Source organism: Rhinolophus ferrumequinum, chromosome 16, assembly GCF_004115265.2.
Source record: "Rhinolophus ferrumequinum isolate MPI-CBG mRhiFer1 chromosome 16, mRhiFer1_v1.p, whole genome shotgun sequence".
Lineage (NCBI taxonomy): Eukaryota > Metazoa > Chordata > Mammalia > Chiroptera > Rhinolophidae > Rhinolophus > Rhinolophus ferrumequinum.
In genome coordinates this window covers 52,152,807-52,172,712 of record NC_046299.1, presented here as the reverse complement: position 1 = coordinate 52,172,712, position 19,906 = coordinate 52,152,807, and the positions used below count along the sequence as shown (strand labels likewise).

At 45.6% G+C, this 19,906-nt stretch overlaps 1 protein-coding gene across 1 annotated transcript in view; it reads left to right on the top strand.

Moving 5' to 3' along the window:
* Window positions 1-531: 531 nt before the first annotated feature.
* DUSP29 (dual specificity phosphatase 29) overlaps window positions 532-19,906 on the top strand; it is a 31,065-nt gene continuing 11,690 nt past the window's right edge. Inside the window, exons 1-2 of the mRNA XM_033131259.1 lie at window positions 532-627; window positions 10,201-10,431. Of these exons, the coding sequence (XP_032987150.1) occupies window positions 10,235-10,431 (197 nt within the window). The 5' untranslated portion in view covers window positions 532-627; window positions 10,201-10,234. The remainder of the gene's footprint in view (window positions 628-10,200; window positions 10,432-19,906) is intronic.

The following is a 19,906-nucleotide window of genomic DNA, read 5'->3' as shown; positions in this document are numbered from 1 at the left end:
AGAAGGGTTGGACACTGGCCAGAGGTCTCACAGGAGGTGACACTGCATGTGACCCAAGCTCACGGTCTCTCTTGGGGGCATTTCATTGATGGTCTCGCATGATGTGGCATCCAGTCCATCCACCCCCCATAGATGGCTCCACCAACTCCCAGACAAGACTGGAATGGAGAGTTCTCCAGGCTGGGTGCCCCCGACCCTCCCACAGGCTCTGCGCCAGCGCACAAACCTCTCCTGTTCCAACTGTTCCAGGACAGAGCCCAGGGGAGGGCCCCGCAGACACCTGGCCTCGTCCATCCTAAGAAAACAAAGCTGGGAAATCCCCCTGCCTGTCGCCCTCCCCCCTCGGCGGCCACATGTCCTGCCTCTGTGGCTGGGCCAGGAACAAGTGTGTGGGCTCTAGGTACAGGACTCCCAAAGTCAAGGGTTTCAGGTCACATTGGCAAATCATTTTGCAAGCAGACGCCATGGGTCTCATCTCAGACTGGGCAGCACACAAGGTCAGCGTCAGCAGATCTGACCCTAAAAATAGCTCTCAGATGCCAGTCTGAGTGCCGGGTGTGAGGCGCCACACACCCTGTGGACCAGTACCTCCTGACTCCTGACTCAGCCAGGCCCCAGCACACACAGGTAAGGCCCTGGGATGGTGAGGCTGGCACCTCTTGGTCCAGCCAAAGGTCCTTTGGGGGCCTGGGTGTAGGGATTAGAAGCCCCCTTTCCACCCTGTTCCTGGAGAGACAGAGAACAGCTGACATCCTTTAATGTGAAAGGTTTCTTGTTGCCCGTCTTCTCTAGAGACGTGGTGGAATTTTCTCCACTTCCCTCCCTCCAAATCTGAGCTTCCAGTTCAGTGACCGTTTCTAAAGGATAACAGGGCAGGTTCAAGCTCAGCAGGCCCTTCTGAGGCACTGGGTGCACTGTATCCCATCCCATCAAGGTCTACATTTGTCCATTTAGCCAGTGGAAGGGAAACAAATCTCAATGGGACCGGGGGATAGAGACACTGGAGTGACTCACGTCCTGTGTAGAGCGACACAAATCACAAATAAGTTCTTCAACCCCACCCACGAGAGTCCTTCCTGTGGGTGACACTAAGCATCATATGGATGGACTATTTTTGAAGCTTTTCCCAGTTCTGGTTGGGAGGATGGGGTGGGGATGGAGCCCCGGTAAATATGGGGAGACCGGGCGATGGATGGACAGAGCCACTGGACCAAGACAGCAGCGCATGTCGGTGGGAAGGTGGGAAGGTGTCCTGCCTCTCAGACCCGGGCTCCCCATTAGATCCAGGTGCCATCGTGCTGCGGCCCCAGTGGTACCTCAGGGGCCCGCACCCAAGAGCTTTTGGGAGCGGGAGGCTCTTCATGTTCAGGAAAGCTGAAAATATTCCAAGGGGAAAACTCTGAGTACGAAGGGAGGGGACATGAGGAGCGTGTGGAGAGGCGTCCTCACTTATGGCCCCAGCACCTGAAGGGCCCAGGTGCTCGGAGCTTGTTCTGTTGCCCTGACTTTGCCTTGTGCACCCTTCTTGTTCTCCTCATGACAAACTGATTTTGGTCCTGCCAAACGACGTTTATAAACAACAGTGGAAGGGCTGCTGAGCCGAGTCCCATACAAGGAAAGAGCATCGGGCATGGGGATGGGAGTGGGATGTGGGAGAATGATGACAGGGGACGTCAGTGGGCCCGGAAGCCCCTTTAGGGGCCTAGAAACGTTGGCTCCAGGTACTGGTGCCAGAGGTCATAGCTCCGTCTGTCCTGTTCAGCCTGACTCTAGAGCAGATGGCGTTTGCATTCTCACTTCCAGTGACCGTTAATGGTTCTGGGCTCACCACTTCCACAGTACATAGGAGGACAAGTCTTACGGCAGCCTGGCACCACCAGCATATATTAACGGGCTGGTGGAAGGCCTTTCTCCTCTTCCCAAAGCCTTGCTTGTACTTCATACGGGAGCAATTGAGCCCATCACCCACAGGAGAATGTTGAGTCAGGCTTATTTACGCCCCATCCCATTTGCCACTACTACCCTACAGAGACCTTCAGCTCCGGCCAAAGCGCTCAACACCCTCTTGCCTACTCTTGGCTCAGAACTTAGCTCCCAACACAGTTGGAAATTTGCCACCCACCCTTCCCCCTGTCCCCTTCATGAAATATTCTCTGACCCCATGTCGATGTGCCAAGAACTTGGCTATCTCATTTAATCCAACAACCATGGAGGTGGCCATTATCCGCATTTACAGAGGAAGCTGAAGCCCATGTACGTGAGACTCCAAGGCTAGAACGTATGCCTCCCTCCATGATTTCATACCGCGAAGGGAGGCATATAAAACTGAAAGGCCCAGGCCTGCCCTCAGGAGCATATACTTTGTGACCAAGAATAGAGTGACCTATTATTGACATGGGTTGGCTGCCTGGGTTGAGTCCCAGGCTCACCACTTACTAACTTGGTGTGTTACTAACCTATCTGATCCTCATTTTTTTCATCTGTAAAGTGGGGGCAGCTATTCCCCGTCTAGGAGGTTTTGAAAGTAGATAATCACTGGGCACACGGTAAAAGTAACCAACCTGTGTCCTGCCAGGGCCCTGATTTCTTGGTGAGCTTTTGTGGCAGCTTTAAGAGGTGGGTGCTTGGCCCCCAGCTTTCCCAAGGCCCAGAGCCTCCTCTGCACAGCATCAAGAGACAGGCCGAGGGAGGAAGAGTGGCCTGCATTGGAAATGGAGGGGTGGAGGGCCCACGGTGAGGGCTACACCGCCACATTCTACCCTCCTTCACCTTTCCCTGAACAAAGAAGCCTCATGTTCTGAGGTGATGCACAGCGGGAAATGGTTCTTGAAAGACATGAACTAAAAGGCCATCTATTCCTGAATTCATGAGCTGTGAAACTGCCTGCAGTGTTCCCACACATCTTCAGAGGAAGCAAAGGCCCAGCTGCTCAGGGGTCAGAACCACAACTGGCCTGGTCAGACGTCATAGCCTCTTGGCTTCTGTGCCAGAACCTCCTCTCCCCCACCGGGGCCTGGGCCACGGAGGTGAAATCCATCACGGCTGGCCCCCTTGTCGGAGAAGGAAGCTGAGTGTGGGCCTCCAGCCTCCTCATGATTTCCGGGAGGCCCAACTCTGCCAAACCAAGATTGGGGAAATCAATTAGGAGTTCATAAATTACCACCCCGAAGCACTTTGAAACCATTTGAAGAGTTAATCAAACAACTTAATGGTATCAACACCATGGTAGAAGGAATATTAAATTACCTCTTTAAATGAAGGCTTTTGTTTTTTTAATAAAAGAAGTTTATATTAATTCACATAATTGCCTCCTGTTAATGTACTTGCCAGAATCCATGAGAAAAAAAAAAAAATCTGTTAAACTTGGATTATGTCCGATATATTAGGAATTAAATTATAGGCAACAAAAAATTCCTGGTTTTCATATCCAAGTTTTAATTTTTAAAAAATCCACAACTTTTATTTCCTGGTTGGGATCATTTTTGTAGATTTAAGAGGCATAAAGACAAGCCCTGACTTGTAGTAAATTAAAAATATGTATGTTTATATATGTACACTGCTGCCAAATTCTGTGCCTCCACATCCATACCCCAGCAGAAGGTATGACTATCCTAACAGAGCACTTTACCCAACCACAATAACATTTTCAGTTTCCCCCTTCTACAAAGCACATTTCAAGTCCACCTTGGGTGGTGTCATGGAAGAAATGTGCTGTACATGCATTTAAACACAGACTAACTTTCCCCCACGATCCCAATGCATTAAGAATGTAAATATGCAATGTCCACCTATGCACAGATACAAAATACCTTCAAAGGGAGAGGAAATTTTTTTAAAAATTAGATTATAAGCTACTCTACTAGAGCAAAGACTTCTAGAGGGCAGAAACCTCTCTGACCCAGCCCACGTCTAGCTCTTCACAGAGGGATGTGTGAGTAGAGCTTGCACTGGCCTCTTCCAAGGCCCTGGACCTATTTAGTTTTCTTTCTCTTAAAGCTTTTGTATAAGCGTCAGGACCCACAATGTTTGATTCTCCTCTGGTTTCCTGGGAAGCACTGAGGGACTAGAATGACCTACGTCTGGCTGCTGCCGCTAAGCGGCCTCAAGGACACACCTTGGCCTTCGGGGCGCTCACACTCATTGGGAGGTACTCAGTGCCACGCAAGCTGCAAGGACCACCTGGTCAGGCCTTGTCCTGACGGCCACCTTCTTGTGCCTCCGCCTACACGTTTAGGGGAAGCATCTACTACGCCCAGAACAATTCTAAAATCAATCTTTCACAGGTTTTTTTTCTTTCTCCATATACATATAACACCTATTTACCACAGAAATTTTAGAAAAGATGGTTCCTTAAAAGGAAGAAGAAAAAATCACATATAATTTCATCATCCTAAAATAAGTACATAGTCAGTGTTACTATTTTGGTGAAATGTATTTTTGTGTAAGAACAGAACCATGCTGTGCACGCTGCTTCATAAACTTCTGGTTTCCTCTCTCCATTGGCACAAGCCTCTTTCCCTTTGATGTCTCAAAGGCACCACAAACACGACTGTCTGTCATGTCTAACAGTTTCACCCAAGGTTTAGGGCAACAGAGACCTGCCATATGGTGGGGCACTGCAAACTGGGCATCGGTAACCCCTGTTCTTAGCCCTGTGGCTGTGGCCCCTGGGTGCTCCTCACCTGGCTGTCTTTGGCCCCAAGCCCTCCCACCTGGCAGCAGGGACCCTTACACCCTCTCTGGGGACGTTCTAGGAGGCTCAGAAGCCCCCTTGCTTTCGTGGACAGAACAAGTTAGCTCTCTGTTTCATTTCAGCACTTTCTGAGTCATGCTTCAGGACTTACCTTTTTCTCATCAAAAGGATCCTCAAATGATAGTTTTTACTAAGCAGGAGGCTTGTTCAGTGGCTCGCATTCCTGGGCATAGCTTTCTGGACAGTCTCGGCAGGCTCGAGGGGTCCACTTAGACATTTAATTGTCCCACTGAAATGAATGATGCATCTCTTGATTCCGTTTCTCCCAGCCTCCACCTTAGGAAGCAAAACAGTTCAGATTGGGTTTCTGGCTGTCTGTTCTAGAAAACATCTTTATTTCTCTTGTTACAGCTCCATTTTATCAAAGAGGAAAGTGAAGCTCAGGGAGGATGAGACGTATAGACCTGTGAGTCCTCAGTGATGGCTGGGGCCGTGAGAGCAGAGAAGGGCGAGGAGGCAGTGAATGTAGGGAGAGAGGGACAGAGAGGTAGAGCAGCCCCAGGAAAGTGCCAGGTTTCAGGGGCAACTAATACAGAGTTAAAGTCGCAAACCAGAAGTCACAAGCAGTTTCCTGCCCAGACTGTTCTGTTTGGCTAGCGCAGTTAAAAAATAAAGACATGGTTATTCATTATAAAATATATTTATCAAAAGAATCCTAAAATAGAAATAGAAGAAAAAAAAAATCTGAGTCCTGACACTTGCCCACAGTATTGAGATTTTGATGGTTTTTTTCCTAGTTAAAAAAAAACTATATGTTTTTTATGTATTTTTTTAAATGTGGAGTCAAATCATGGTGTCAAAATTATAGTTTTGAATTCAGATCAAAGCTTTTTCTCACTGGGTAAGGAAAACCTTTAACCAAATGCAAGCTGTGCCGTCGAAAATTCTGAAATGGAGTCAGGATTAAGGCAGGGTCCCTGTGTTGATTTTTCCTGGAAATAGCTGCTCAAAGGAAAGACCACTGCTTCACAGAGGGAAACGGCCCTCCAGGCCTTCATGGTCAAGTACCACTTGGCCTCTGCATTCTCTGTTGTCACAGTATCTTTAAATGTTTTTAAAATAGCAGTATGTTAGTTTAGGTCCCTTCAAAGGCGGACCTTGGGACGTAGGTTTGGGTCCAAGTTGTTTATTTGCGAGGTGCTCCAGGAAGCACTGTGCGGAGTGGACAAGTGAGACTGGCAAGGAAGAGTGCCAGGAGAGGATGTGTGAGTGAGCAGGTTGCCACTTGGGCAGCCGGGGCTGCAGCACACGGCCAGCCTCCAGGAGACTCCAAAATGATCACACTCAGGGTGGAAGAAACTGGGGTATTTGTCCACCAGCTCCTGCCCCTCATTTGCCAATGACTTCAGGAGTTAACACGCCCTCCTTTACGTCTGGCCAGTGCAAATACAAGAAAATACCCTCCAGCAGGGAAATACACGGGCCTGAGAAAAGAAGCCTTGTACGCATAAAGGCATTATCCATTTATATGCAGTGACCTGAGCCGTGGAATGAGACATGGCAAGGACAGCATCTGCTACAGCTGCCTACACTTAAAAACCAGCAAGTTTCACACGAAAGTCTGGCTTTCTGACTTCTCACAAGGATATCAGAGAATCTGGGCTTGCATCCTCACATGGGACAATCCCCGTCACTCCCGATGGCTCCTGCCGGCATTCAACAATTAGGTTCCTGTTTGTTTATTCTTTAACACCCAACCTATTTTCCTCCTCTACACAACCGGCCTGGCCCCTCCGGGAAGGAGCCTGAGGTTGCTATCCTTTGAGGAAGAGACAGGCTGATGCTACACATAGGCCAAGTAGCTTTCAAGTTGGCATTTGGCTTCCTGGGACCAAATCTTTAAATACGAAGCCGTAACAGGAACCTGGAGGCCTCTCTTGACAACCTGCCCAGCTCTCATTATGACATTTAGCCTGTGATTGATATTGTGTGTGTCATTGAGACCTTGGCAGTTAATCTCTGGGTCGAATCTATGGAAACCAAACAGAACAGATTTGTCTTCCCCTTCCATTTTGGCTGTGATCTGGGAAATAGACGCTCCTGGCCTCTCTGAGAGTCAGAGATTTGGGAGCCTTGCAGAGAGGGATGCACACAAGCCGCCTTCAGGATTTGGAAAGATTACAGGTCTGTGGTTTCTGGCCGGCTCTGCGCTTTGTTCTCTTCCCCCATCAAATCTGCACGTTGGAGGATAATAGATCCCAGAGCTCCTCTGCATGCCAAGCCGTTCTGGGTAGACCGCACCACTTCCTCTTCTGTCTGGAAATCCAGCCGAGGCTTTCAGCACGGAGATGGGGATGGGGATGGCTCCTTCCACAGCATAATAAAGGAGAAACAGCCTCAGCAAGGATGAGGTCAGCTTCAGTGATCAAAGGAGAAGCAGGGCTTTCAGAATGCAGTTTACTTCAGGTATCTCCCTGAAATCACCTCTTCTGAAGACTCCTTGAGTGGCAAGCGGGGTTCAAAACGGCCTGCACATCCAAATTCAGGTATATGGTGCCCAGCTTCTCCTCACTTTGAAATAAGAAGAGTTGGTGCCATGCATGGGCTGAGCTCCAGACCTCTCAAAATTAAGGCACCTGTGGGCCTAAGGCAAGGAGGGCCATCACCACGCTCGAGGGAGACTGAGGTGTCTATGCTGGTTCCCGCCACAGGAGTTGTTCGCCAACCCTTGACACGACTCTCTCCTTGGTGGCTGTAAACAGCTGTAAACGGCAGCAGGCAGGCCGCAGTGGCTCTGTCTGAGTCCCTAGACACGCCTCACAGTCCCTTATACATCCACCCCCTCAGTCACTCATTCAGTCATCCCGTTCATGCATCCATCAAGCTATTCCCTCATTTAACAAAGCCTTTCTGAGCACCTCCTCATCAGACTCTGTCAAATGAGGCTACAGAGATAACCACCCCTAAGGAGCCATCTTCAAGGAGCCCGGAGTCAGATCATCCACGCCCTCGCTCCTCCCAGTCCTGCACCTTTAATCTGGGCTGAAGCCCTGGCCTCCGCTTCAATGAGAAGCTGGAAAGCGTACTGAGCACCCTGACTACCCTTCTCTTGAGGCAACAGTTCTTTGACTCTTTAGCCACATTCGTGGGCAATTATTATCAAACTTCGGTGAGCATCAGACTCACTCGGAAGCTTGTTCAAATATAGACTCCTAAGCCCCTACCCCCAGTCCAGGGTGCTACCCAGGAAGCTGTAGTTTTAGCAAGTGCCAGATGATTCTGAGGGAGGTAGTCTTTAGATCGCATTTTGACAGACTCCAAAGTAGGGTCCCCTCTGCTGCCCACTGCCTTCACCCGCCCAACTCAGGATTTTGCCCAGAAAGTCACAGATCCTGGCTTCCCACAACCCCCAAAGACACACACTGCTAGCTACTGATCCTTTAATTCATCTACCGTGATCTTGGGTGAATCAAATGTCCCAGAGCAGTGGTTTCAACTCTTTCCTTTCCTTTTTAAATTTTCTTTTTATGGAAAATTTCAAACACATGCAAAGAGAAACAGTAACTACCTTGCAACCATCATCCAACTCCAACCACCAACTTCCATGGCCAATCCTGTCTCATCACATCTCCACCTATTCTTTCCACCCCCCACACAATATATTATATTTTTCCAACTACATTATTTTTGAAGCAAACCTCAGACGTTATATCATTTCATCTGTGATTATTTCATTTGTATTTCTGTAAGACAAGGCCCTGTGGTATAAGTTAACTGTCCTCTGAATCTCCTGCAAATTGGATGTTAGATCCAGACTCTGAGGAGTCTGATCAAAGATTCAGGTTTTCCTTTGGCGAGACTACTTTCGGGAAGGTGGTGTATTCTTGCATCGGAAGGCCCATAATGTCTGATCGGGTCTTCTTAGGTTACTAGCAGTCAGCGTTCAATGTCAACACCCATTAGCTCATCAGATGTTGCAAAATGGTACTTCCTTCCATTTTTATTATCTGGAATACCTTATAAAAGAGAAAATTTCCCTCGTCTACCGAATAGAAGAGTTTGTATCAGAAAGGAGCAATTAATGCTAGATTCTTTCCCTTTACTCATCTGTCTTCAAAATAATGAACCGGTTCACTAGCATCTTCCAACAGTGAATCATTGTTTTACGTATCATTATGATTTATAAATTTGATGTGTTTCAAACATTTCAGTTTCAAACACTGCAGTTATTTTTATTTTTCATGTTCAAATTTTTGACAAGCGGGAGACTCTTCGAGTTATGTTCTGAGTCCTTCTGACACGATCCTAGTGGTCTTTGAAGCTACCAACCCTTTGTTAGCCCTGGCCTGCCCCTCCTCACACTGCATCTCCTACCCCCACCCCTGCCCTCTCAGCAGTTTTCTTTTTCCAGAAGACTAAAACCATGTGTTACAAACATTCTCAATTTACGATTTTCCTCATCTGAAAATGGAGATAATAACAGTACCTACCTCTCAGGTTGTTTAGAAGATTGTAAAGCACTGGAACAGTACCTGGCACAAAATAAGTGCTAGATAAATATCTGTTAAATAGCATCCCCTCCCTGTCACACACCTCCCCCTTTCTCAGGCACTCCACCCTTTTCTCTGTCCCTTCAGTCTCAGAGTACAACTTCCCTCTCCAGGCTGTCTGAGTGCAGACGCATCAGTCACTTGGCTCAGGGAACAAATGCTGTCCAGTCCCACCGTGAATTTGTTTCCTTGGGGACCTTGGGAACTCTCCTCCTGCATTCCACTTGCAAAGCCTGACAAGCCCTATAACTACACATTGCCACCTGCGCCCATAGCTCTCCAGCTAGGAACATCTCTTCTGCCCCCTGGTGCGTTAGCACGCCTGCCAGCCTCCTCGTGTGAGAGCTGCGAACATTGACTTCAAATGTCCTTACAAGTTGACGGACACTCACGCAGCCAAGTTTCCTTCCACCCCCAGGCTCCTGAAGCCCCGAGAGTGTGCGTGGCTGCCCAGACTAGACAGGCTCTGGATTGACAGGTGTGCCCTTCCCGCAGGCGCCGGCTCCCTGCTGCTGATGAGTAATGCAGCCGGGAATGTCAGGAACCATCTGGACCTTCCTATTCGGGTTCAAAATGGCGCAAGCCAGTAGGTTCCAGTCAGATAAAGGAAAAAGTCGGCACCAAAGAGGAGGGAAAATCTAAAAGAAAGGAGGCAAGGGCCTGGCTGTCTGAAAGAATTTTGTCACGGGTCTGCTGCAAACCCGCCGCCACTTGGGTCAGAGGGTCCCCAGCACTCTTGCTCTGATGAGACTGGAATGTTGGGGACACATGTTGTTTAACTGCCATCATGGCCTTCCTTGTTTATCTCTGTGGCCTGGGAAGAGGAAGCAGGAGCACAGCAGGCCTGGGAAATGTCTGACAAATCTTGAGATCAGCTTCTTCCCACCTCCTTTCCAAAAACCCATTCCCTACCTCTGTCCCTTGCTAACCCCCATCCTGACCCTCTCTCATGACCAGCTGCAGAAAGGAAAGAAAATCTCTTGGCTCCGAAATGACATCTGGAGAGCCCAAGACAAGCCTCAAGAATGCCTACCCATCTGCCAAGAGGCTGCTGCCGAAGGCGATGGAGGAGGAGGCGGAGGACTACTGGACCCCAGGAGCCTTCGAGCTGGAGCGTCTCTTCTGGAAGGGCAGTCCCCAGTACACTCATGTCAACGAGGTCTGGCCCAAGCTCTACATCGGGGACGAGTAAGTGCCCAGGCTTAGCCCGGGGAAGGCAGCCAGCCTCCGCCAGCTCACACCCCTCGCCACCTCCTCCTCATGAGATTTTGGTTTTTAGGTTAATTGTTCTGTGGGAACTCTGTTAGTTAGGGCTTGGTTTATATTCGTATTACAGAAAACTCAGAAAGGGGGCTTAAGCAAGATAGACATCGATTTTTCTCTCACAGGAAAGAAGCCCAGAGGAAGGCAAGCTGGGTCCAAAGGGATCCAGGCTCCCGGGCTGCCCGAAAATCCTGAGGGCATGGCTTTCTTCTTCATGGTTGCTGCATGGCCGAGATTCCTCATAGTGCTCCAGCCATTATCTGTAGGATGCAGACTGCAGGAAGATAGAGAGAAAGTAAGAGCAAAAGGGATTCTAACTTAAGGAAAGTCCCACTTAAGACTTCCCCTGCCCCTAGCTGCAAGGGAGGCGGGGAAAAATAGTCTTTATTTTAGCTGATTACAATGCCAGCAAGAATAAAGTCAGTTCTCAGATTGGTGGCACAGGAACACATCAACCTATGTGCTCAGAAGCTCCCATGATAAATAACATTAATAATAATGCCTACAATTTGACTGCTATGTGCCAGGCACTATGCTAAACATCTTGCCTTCATGATCTCATTTTATTTTCACTAAAAACCAGTGAAAGAGGCACCTAATTATTCCCATTTTAAAGATGGAAACCAAGGCACAGAGCAGTTAATTAACTGGCCCAAGGTCTGCAGCTCAGTAGGTGGCAGAGAGATGGGATTCAGATGTAGTTCTGCCCAACCCAGACACTTGCATCTTTACTCTTCTCTCCATCCCTCAGGGTTCCAGCTCATAATCTATCCTATCTCTCCAGGGAGTAGATGATACTGGGCTTCTGTATGTGTGATTTCATACACACCTTGCTGCTTGAAACCTAGAGATAACTGTCTAGTCATGGGAAATCCAGAGGCAGCCTCCCTGGTTTTTTCCTTAATATTTTAAAACTGAAAACGTTACAAAAATTGCATGCAATTAAACTAAGTAGAGGATTATAAAAACAAACTGCATAATCTCCCTTTGCTCTTTCTCAATTCTACCATGGAGTAACCAGTATTACGCTTACTTGCATACTTCTACTACTATATGTGTACTATTGCAAACAGAAGGAAACATATACACACATATAAAGGGTTTTTGTTTCTTTTAAACAATTTTTAGAAAAATGAATCATACTATATATACACTATTCTGCACTTTTAATATTCCATAGTATACAGGGACTCACTGTACTGTTTTCCTTTTTTTAAATAACAGCTTTATTGGGATATAATTCACATTCTTTAAAATTCACCTACTTAAAGTATACAGTTCAGTGGTTTTATTATATTCACAGAGTTGTGCAACCATCACCACTATCTAATATCAAAGCATTTTCATCACCTCAAAAGGAAACCCCAAACGCATTAGTGATTTCTCCCTATTCCCCACCTTCCTCCAGCCTTAGGCAACCACCATTCTGCATTCTGTCTCTAAAGATTTACCTATTCTGCACATTTCCTATAAATGGAATCATAATGTTTGGTCTTTTTTGACTGGCTTCTTTGACTTAGCATAATGTTTTCATGGTTCATACAAGTTGTAGCATGTGTCAGTATTTTATTCTTTTTTATTGCCAAATAATCTCTGTACTATTTTCGCAATTTTTCTGTAAGTCTAAAATTAGTTCGAAATAAAACATGCACACATATATTTTGACCCCAAATATTACTTTAAGAAACATAATTTATAGAAGTAAGAGTACCAATACCTAAGGAAATATGTACAACAATGTTTATTTTAACACTTTGAAGTAGCAAAAAAAGGGGGGTGGATTGCCTGAATCTCTTACTTTTAATAATAAAATCTTAAATAAATGTAATAAGTATATGGTGTTCCTATTATAAAAGTAATATATGATCAGTGTATCAATATATAACTCTTAGTTTCCCTATTTGTAATAGGTTAACAAGAGAACTTTCCTCATAGGGTTGAGTGGATTAAGTGAGACAATATATGTAAAATATCAGTGCTCTGCCTAATATATAGTAAGTACTAGATAAAGATTAGCCATGATAATAAAATAGTGATTCATCTAAGGAGGAAAACTTTTAAATTTCCCAAAATAATCACCAAAACCGCTAACTCCAAAGCTACTCCTATCAATATTTTAGCATATTTCCTCCTAGGTATCTGTGTATTATTTTGGGTTTTAAAATTTGCTTTGACATCATTGTAACCTTGAGGAACATTCATTTTTGTCTTTTTTTCACATAGCATCATTTGTAAACTTTTCCCTTATTACATACTTCTCATTCATTTAATTAGTATAAAATATATTAGTATTAATATTATTATAACATTAATTATATTATATAATATAATAATATATCAAATGAATATAAGATCATTTATTTAACCATTTCCCTATTCTTGGATATATTAGGTATTTCTCACTTTTATAAATAATCTACAGTGGACATCTTTATGCATAAAAATTTTTTTCATATTTAGGGTTATTTCCTTATATCTGACACTTAAAATAGTAATAACTGGGGGGAGGGGGATTAAGATTTTTAAAACTTACACTGTCTCTGAATTTATGCTGTTTCCTTTGCCTAAAATGCCTTTCCTTTTACTTCATCTCCGTGTCCAGAGCCTATGCACTCTTCAAAATCCACTTAAATTATTTCTGCCATGAAGTTAGCTTTCCTCAATCCCTATAGTGAGAAGTAAGTTTTTTCTCTCTGTATATTATATACTATATTTACCTTTCCTACAGCTTATAATAGCAATAATGGCTAAGTTGTATTGGATTTTTACCATGTGCTCTGCCCTGTACGAGGTGTCAATTAAACTCTAAACAACCCTAGGAAGGAGGTACCATTTATTACTCCCATTTTTCAAATGGGCAAAGCAAGGCGCAGGGAGTTCATCCATTTAGTCAGTCAGTCAGTCAGTCAGTCAGTATTTACTGGCACCTTACTAGGAGCGGTGAGGGATCTGAAGAGAAATTAAGTGACTAGCCTAAGGTCATACCACCAATGAGTGATGGAATTTATACTCAAACCCAAATCAAGAAATGTAGTCAGTCAGATAAAGAAGCCATTTTACAGTTGAGGAGAAGAGATGTGTAGAAATGTAACAGGGAACAGAAAGAGAAGTGGGTAGTGGGGTGGAAGGAGTGTGGGGTTTGAGTCTTGGCTCTGCCAACTATCAGGTGTGTGAACTTGGACAAGTTATTTTACTTCTCTTCTCCTTATATGGCAGCAGTAATAGGGCTTGTCTTATATGGTGACCATTCACTGAATTAAAACAAGTAAAGTGCTGGAGTAGTAGGTGACACAAAGTAATGCTCACTAAGTGTGAGGTATCATGGATCTGAGAAAGCATCACAGAAGAGTTGAGTTCTGGGCTTTGGAAGATGGGTAGGATTTCAACAGAATTCCAGGCAGAGGGAGCAGGATGAGAAAAGACACGGAGATGAGAAGAAACAGGGTGATTTACCTTAACTATAGGGGATGAATATAGTAAGAAAGGGCATTTTCAGAAGGTCTTGGACTAAGCCAAATGATGTCACTGTGGGGTCCGCGTAGACAGCAGTGCTGCAACATGTTAGTGACCTACCGCGACGATGCTTTATGTCCCACTCACGTGACATGTCTGTGGTGGGCCACTTCTAACTGTGCTGCATGTCCACTTTACTCCAGGACTCAGGACCCAGGCTGATGCCCACATTCCATTGGCCAAAGCAAGTGCATGCCAAAGCCTTACATCAGTGGGGCAGGAAAGCATAAGCCACCCTAGGGAGGGGCAGCAAACACTCTACGTGGTAATACACCGTCTCCCCCAGCCACAATCTACTGCAGGTGTAGTGGCTTTGAGTAGGTCCTTTTACCTTTCTGGGTCTATGTCCTCATCTCTGAAAATGGGTTAGAGAAGAGTCAAAGAAATATGGAATATGAAAGCATCTTGTAAATGATAAAGTAATAGACAGATGAAAATGTTACTATTACGGTTACTCGGTGAGAAAGAAACCTGGAAGATAGGTCAGGGTCAGTTTGTGGAAAGAAGGGGAAGCCCCTTGATTCAGGAAGCCCCTGAGAGTGTCTGAGCAGGACAGACCTGTCCTACTTACTGCAGTGCCACACAGTAGAGTTTGATGCGATAAAATACACTTGCCTCCTTGACCTCTGACCATCACCTTGCTTCCTTCCACCAAGAAAATGTCACTGCTCTTTTAATTCAGTCCAGCTCTGCCTAATGAAGGCTCCAAACGAACACACACATGTGCAGTCTAGGCAAGCTCCACAGTCAGTGTTCTGACCCGTGTTGCACAGCAAGGAGGCTCCAATCTGCATGACGTGGTACTTGGTCCCATCTCAGTTCAGGGCCCCTCCTAGACACCCACGTAACAAGGTTCACGAGACTCACCGAGGCTTAGGGAAAAAGCAATCAATTCCACTGGCAACACAGCTACACACAGAGGTGACAACCCAGCTGAGAGCAGGCGTGGCGGCCTGTGTTCCTTGGTCTCTTTCTAGGTGTTGCCCAAAACACCCAAAAGCTTAGAGCTGGCTTCTCATGCATAAAGCCTAAGTTTTAATTTATTTTTTAAACTTTATTGGGGTGACAATTGTTAGTGAAATTACATAGATTTCAGGTGTACAATTCTGTATTACATCATCTATAAATCCCATTGTGTGTTCACCGCCCAGAGTCAGTTCTCCTTCCATCACCATATATTTGATCCCCCTTACCCTCATCTCCCACCACCCACCCACCTTTACCCTCTGGTAACCACTAAACTATTGTCTGTGTCTATGAGTTTCAGTTTTAATTTGATATTTGCATTTAGGTTGAGTATTTCCTTTCCCTAAAAGCACTTAAGATTTCTGAAAGCCGAGTATCAAGGCTCCGGAATTTAGGGTGGTCAGGATCCAGGAGTGAGGATGGACGTCCTGGGGCAGCCAGAGCCACCTGCTTGCTCCTAGAACCTAGACCAGTGATGCCTGGAACCCACTGGGGAACAGACATAGCGCCACAAAGCAGCTTACTCCTTCCCTCTCCTCTTTCCTCAAGGGCATCTTTTAAGCAGAGAGACAGAATGGCTGAGCATCTGCTCCAGAGCCACAACGTCTGGATCAAATACTGGTTTCCATGTGGCCTTGAGCAAGTCTCTCGAGCTTTCTGAGCTTGGATTTCTTCACCTATAGGATGTGGATTCAAGGAGTTAATACATGTGACGTTTAGTGCAGTCCCTGGCACACACAGTAAGGCAGGTATTACAGATCAGGCAGGTCCAGTGTGAGAGGAAGGTAAAGAATGGTCACAATACTTTGCCACTAAGGGTCCCTCTATGCTAAGGGCAGCCTTGGGACAGAAAACAACCCTGGTTAAATTTCTCCCATGAGATGCTATCATGAACCCAAGGCCAGGTCGGAAGGAAGGTCCCTCCTACTGGGTCTTCTCCAGCTCATGTACCAACTCCCTCCACAGACACTATCCTGGCCGTCCAGGGACCTAAGGCCTAAGGAGGTATTGCCTCATCAAAGCCCCACAGGACTGTGGGTTTCAGAATTTCTAAAGCATTTTCTCAATGCCAGCTTATCCCAAAGGGATTCACCAAGTGGGGTGCCTGGTGACTCCAAGTCCTCATTGCTTATGCCCAGGGGAGGGTAGAGGTGGCTCCACCCCCGCAGCCGGTACATAGAGACCAAGCAGTGGTGTTCAGTGTGCGGGGTGGGCGGAGGGGGTCGGGCCAGGCCAACCTTTTGGATGTTCTCATGAGGAAGTCTGTCTCACTCAAGACACAGCCACACTCTCTCCCCATCCCTTTCCTACAACTTGGGTGGGGGTGGGGGAGTCTGAATGTGCCACACGAGCAAACTGCAGGGTCAGCATGGAGTAGTGCAAAAGCCATCAAGCAGGATTCAGGGACCAGAGTTCAAGGCCCCAGTGTGGGCGGTTACTCTGTGTGTGACCTTTGGGAAAACATTTTACTGTTCTGGGACTCAGTTTCTTTATTTGTAAAATAAAGGGATGATTTCAAAGGTCCCTTCCAGCTCTAAAATAAAATTCTTTAAGAAATGTCCTATTAAATAAATTAGGCTTTATTACATTCAAGCACACACTTGTTTTATTACTTTTAAGTCATTCAAATTAGATTCAAATTAGGTTAACCAAGTGTTGCCCTCGAGAGAGCCAGAAACTGGCTCAATGATGAGATAAGAATAATTCATGGCCTCTTATCAATCAGCAGTCCCTAAATGGGTGCTTCAAAAGTGCTCGAGTATGCTTGAAAGCACCAAGTTTCTGTAATTTAAATATTCTCACTTTCATCTCATTCATATCTTTCATTTGCTTAGCAAAATCTTTTTTCTGATTTTTTCTCCCAATAGTCAGCAGGAGGGGGACTACCCTGGCTTCTGTCAAAGTGCAAATTCCCAGGTAGGGCAGCCTCTGATAGCCAGGCTCAGCTGGAACAGGATAACTGAGGAATCTCTCTTCCTTCTCACCATCATCAGGGTGCTGCTAGGCTGCTTCGCTGCTTGAATGGCGGGGGCCCCAAGCCGCTCCCCGTCTTTATGAAAAACCACAGTTGCCTTCAAGGTCTGGCTTTTGGGGTCATCAACAGCCAACCACCCTTCCCGCTAAAGCCTGACTCCTCCCATGCCTGTGGCAAGGCCCACTCAGTTTGAGCTTGCTTTTCAGATCTCTCCTTAAGCTATCAAGTTGAGCTAAAACTTGACCTGCTTCCAGGGTGGGCCATAGCTAGTTTAGCGTGCAGCAAAAATACAGCCAATGCCAACAGTGTCATACGCTGAACACTACCTGAAAGAACTAGAAAACCTGGATTCTGAACCTGCAAGTACCAAAGGTGTCTTAGATGCAAAGGGGCACCAGCCATGGGCAAAGTGACCCAGGAAAGATGCTGGAGGCCCTGATCTGTCCGGGTCTTCTCATGCTGGGGGACAGCTCTTCAGTGAATCCCTCAAGAACGTCAACCATTTCCTTTCACGGTTAGCCAAATGTCTAGTCTAATCATGAATACAACATCATTTCTCAAAACCAGGCATCTCGCATATCCTTTTTCCCCTCTTAGCTCCATCCTTGGAGCACTGGAGTCTGGGGGAGCGGGCAGATGATGAAGAGATTTCTAACAAGAGTTAAAAATGCCAAGGCGGTCTCTTCTGAGAACTAAGAAAATAATGTCAATGAAATTCATGCTATACATTTACATAGCAAGTGAATATACGGCATGTTACTGAAAATTTACAAAACACAGATAAACAAAAAGAAGAAAATTAAAATTCCCATTACCTAAAATCTCATCGCCCATAGATAACCACTGATCACATTTTGGCATACATTTTTCTATTTCTTCTTTCCCTCGAATTTCTTGTAACCTTTCAAAGAAACTTGACTATTGCATCGTTCAACTTTACAAGAATCTTTTAAGGAAGGCACTGCCAGTGTAATTGGTTCTATTTAACAAATAAAGAAAACTGACGGTCCCAGAGGCTCAGTTGTTTCAGTTCACGTGGCAGATTAAGCTTATAAACTACACCTATTGGCCCTGCGTTTTATGAGGGGCCTCAAAAACCGAACAGCTTCATCAGCAGCAAATAACAAGAACACCCAAGAAACTAGAATGTCAGTGAATTTCACTTCACATCAGGTGAATCGACCAAGATGAAAAACTGGAAATGTACCTGCTGTTTGAAAGTCCAGCTGCAAGGAGTAGGTGTGGTCAAGACTCCAGAGGAGGAGGTCCCCATCAGGGTCACGTCCATGAGACGATGTGAGATCACAACAGCGTCAGAATAAATAAGGTGCCAGGTTACAGGATACAGGCCATAAGTGGACAGGAGTCCATAATAAGGTGCGAGAAATCAGTGGGTCCTCACAGACACGAAGGTGTGAAGAACCACCCGATCAGTCATTAGTGGACTTTCTTCTAGTGCAGAAGCCTGGCAACGTGGGAGCAGCCAGTTTCCCAGTGCCAGGAAGGTGGTGGAGGGCTTGCACAAATAGGCACATGCATGTCCCCCCTCCTCCCTGTGTGAGAGCATACGCTCGGGGGAAATGGCTTACAGGAGGATGCTGAGGTATGCAGGCTGAGAATCAGGAGGGCAGCACGGGGTCTGGAAAAGTGGACCGTCAGGAGTGCGCCCAGGAATACTGCCTCACACAGTGTCCTAAGGGTGGGAAGTTGCAGCAAGCTTCCTGGAGGAACTCCACAGGGGCTGAAGGGAGGCTGGGGGAGGAGGAAAGAAGGGGAGGTCTCTGACTGAGGAAATGGCCATGCGAGAAGGAAGTCACTTCCTTGGCTCTCCAATCTGGTGTTCGAATCCAGAGCTAGGCGAGGTTCACAGAGAGGGAGAAGAGCTAAAGAGAACTGGGTCAAAAACAGGGATATAACAATGTTCTTCAAAAGTACACTGCACAAGTCCAACAGATTTGTGAGAAAATGTCCAACCTCATTGCTAAAACAAAATAATGAAAATAAGACACCACTTTGTTGGTGGTGTTTTGTTTTGTGTTTTGCTTTTGTTTTTGCCTATGAAATCGGCAAAGAATGAAAAATCGGAATGTAAATTTGAGCAAGCTTTCTGGAGGATAATTTAGTAATGAGTATCAAATGTGTTTAGAATGCTCATACCCAGCATTGATCCAGCAATTCCGCTTAAAAAACATTGCTCCTAAAAACATAATTAGAGATGTGCCAAAGAAGTACATCAAAGTTGTTCATTTATAGTGTTTCTTATAATACCTGCCAATCCCTCTCCAGGGCAGAGATAGATAGAGCTAGAGCTAGAGCTAGAGCTAGAGATAGACAGAGAGAGAGAGAGAACATAAATATAAAGATAGAGATGATAGAGACAGAGATAGAGAGAAGACAAATGTCCAAAAATAGGGGTTTGTGAGGTAAAACTGAGATTTACCTATGGGATGGAACAGCATGCTGTTACTGAAGGCTGTATGTTAACACAGGAAGATATTTACAGTATATCACCATGTCAAAGTTTTTGAAACTGTGTATATAATATTATATCCCAAACAACTCTCTGCATAAAATATACAAATCTATGCATAGAAAAACAACTCTAAGATCTTATACCAAAAAGCCAATAGTCTTTATCTCTAGGGGGTAGAAATATAGGTAATATTTTTGTGGGAGGGGATATATTTTCCACATTCCGCATTGACCATGTGTTCTTTTGGTAATTAGATTATATGTAATCTATATATTAAATCAACAGGTTGCTTACATCTAGGATTTTTCTTAAACAACCAGAAACTAAGGCTCCTGCATCATCTAGATTCTAGAAGTAAATTCCTAAACCCGTTTTTCTTCTGGGCTTTTCTCTTTCAGTAAAGGCACATTACTTAGTCTATTTGGCACATAACATATCTGAGCAGGTGGCCCTAAAACAAAAAATCGAAACAA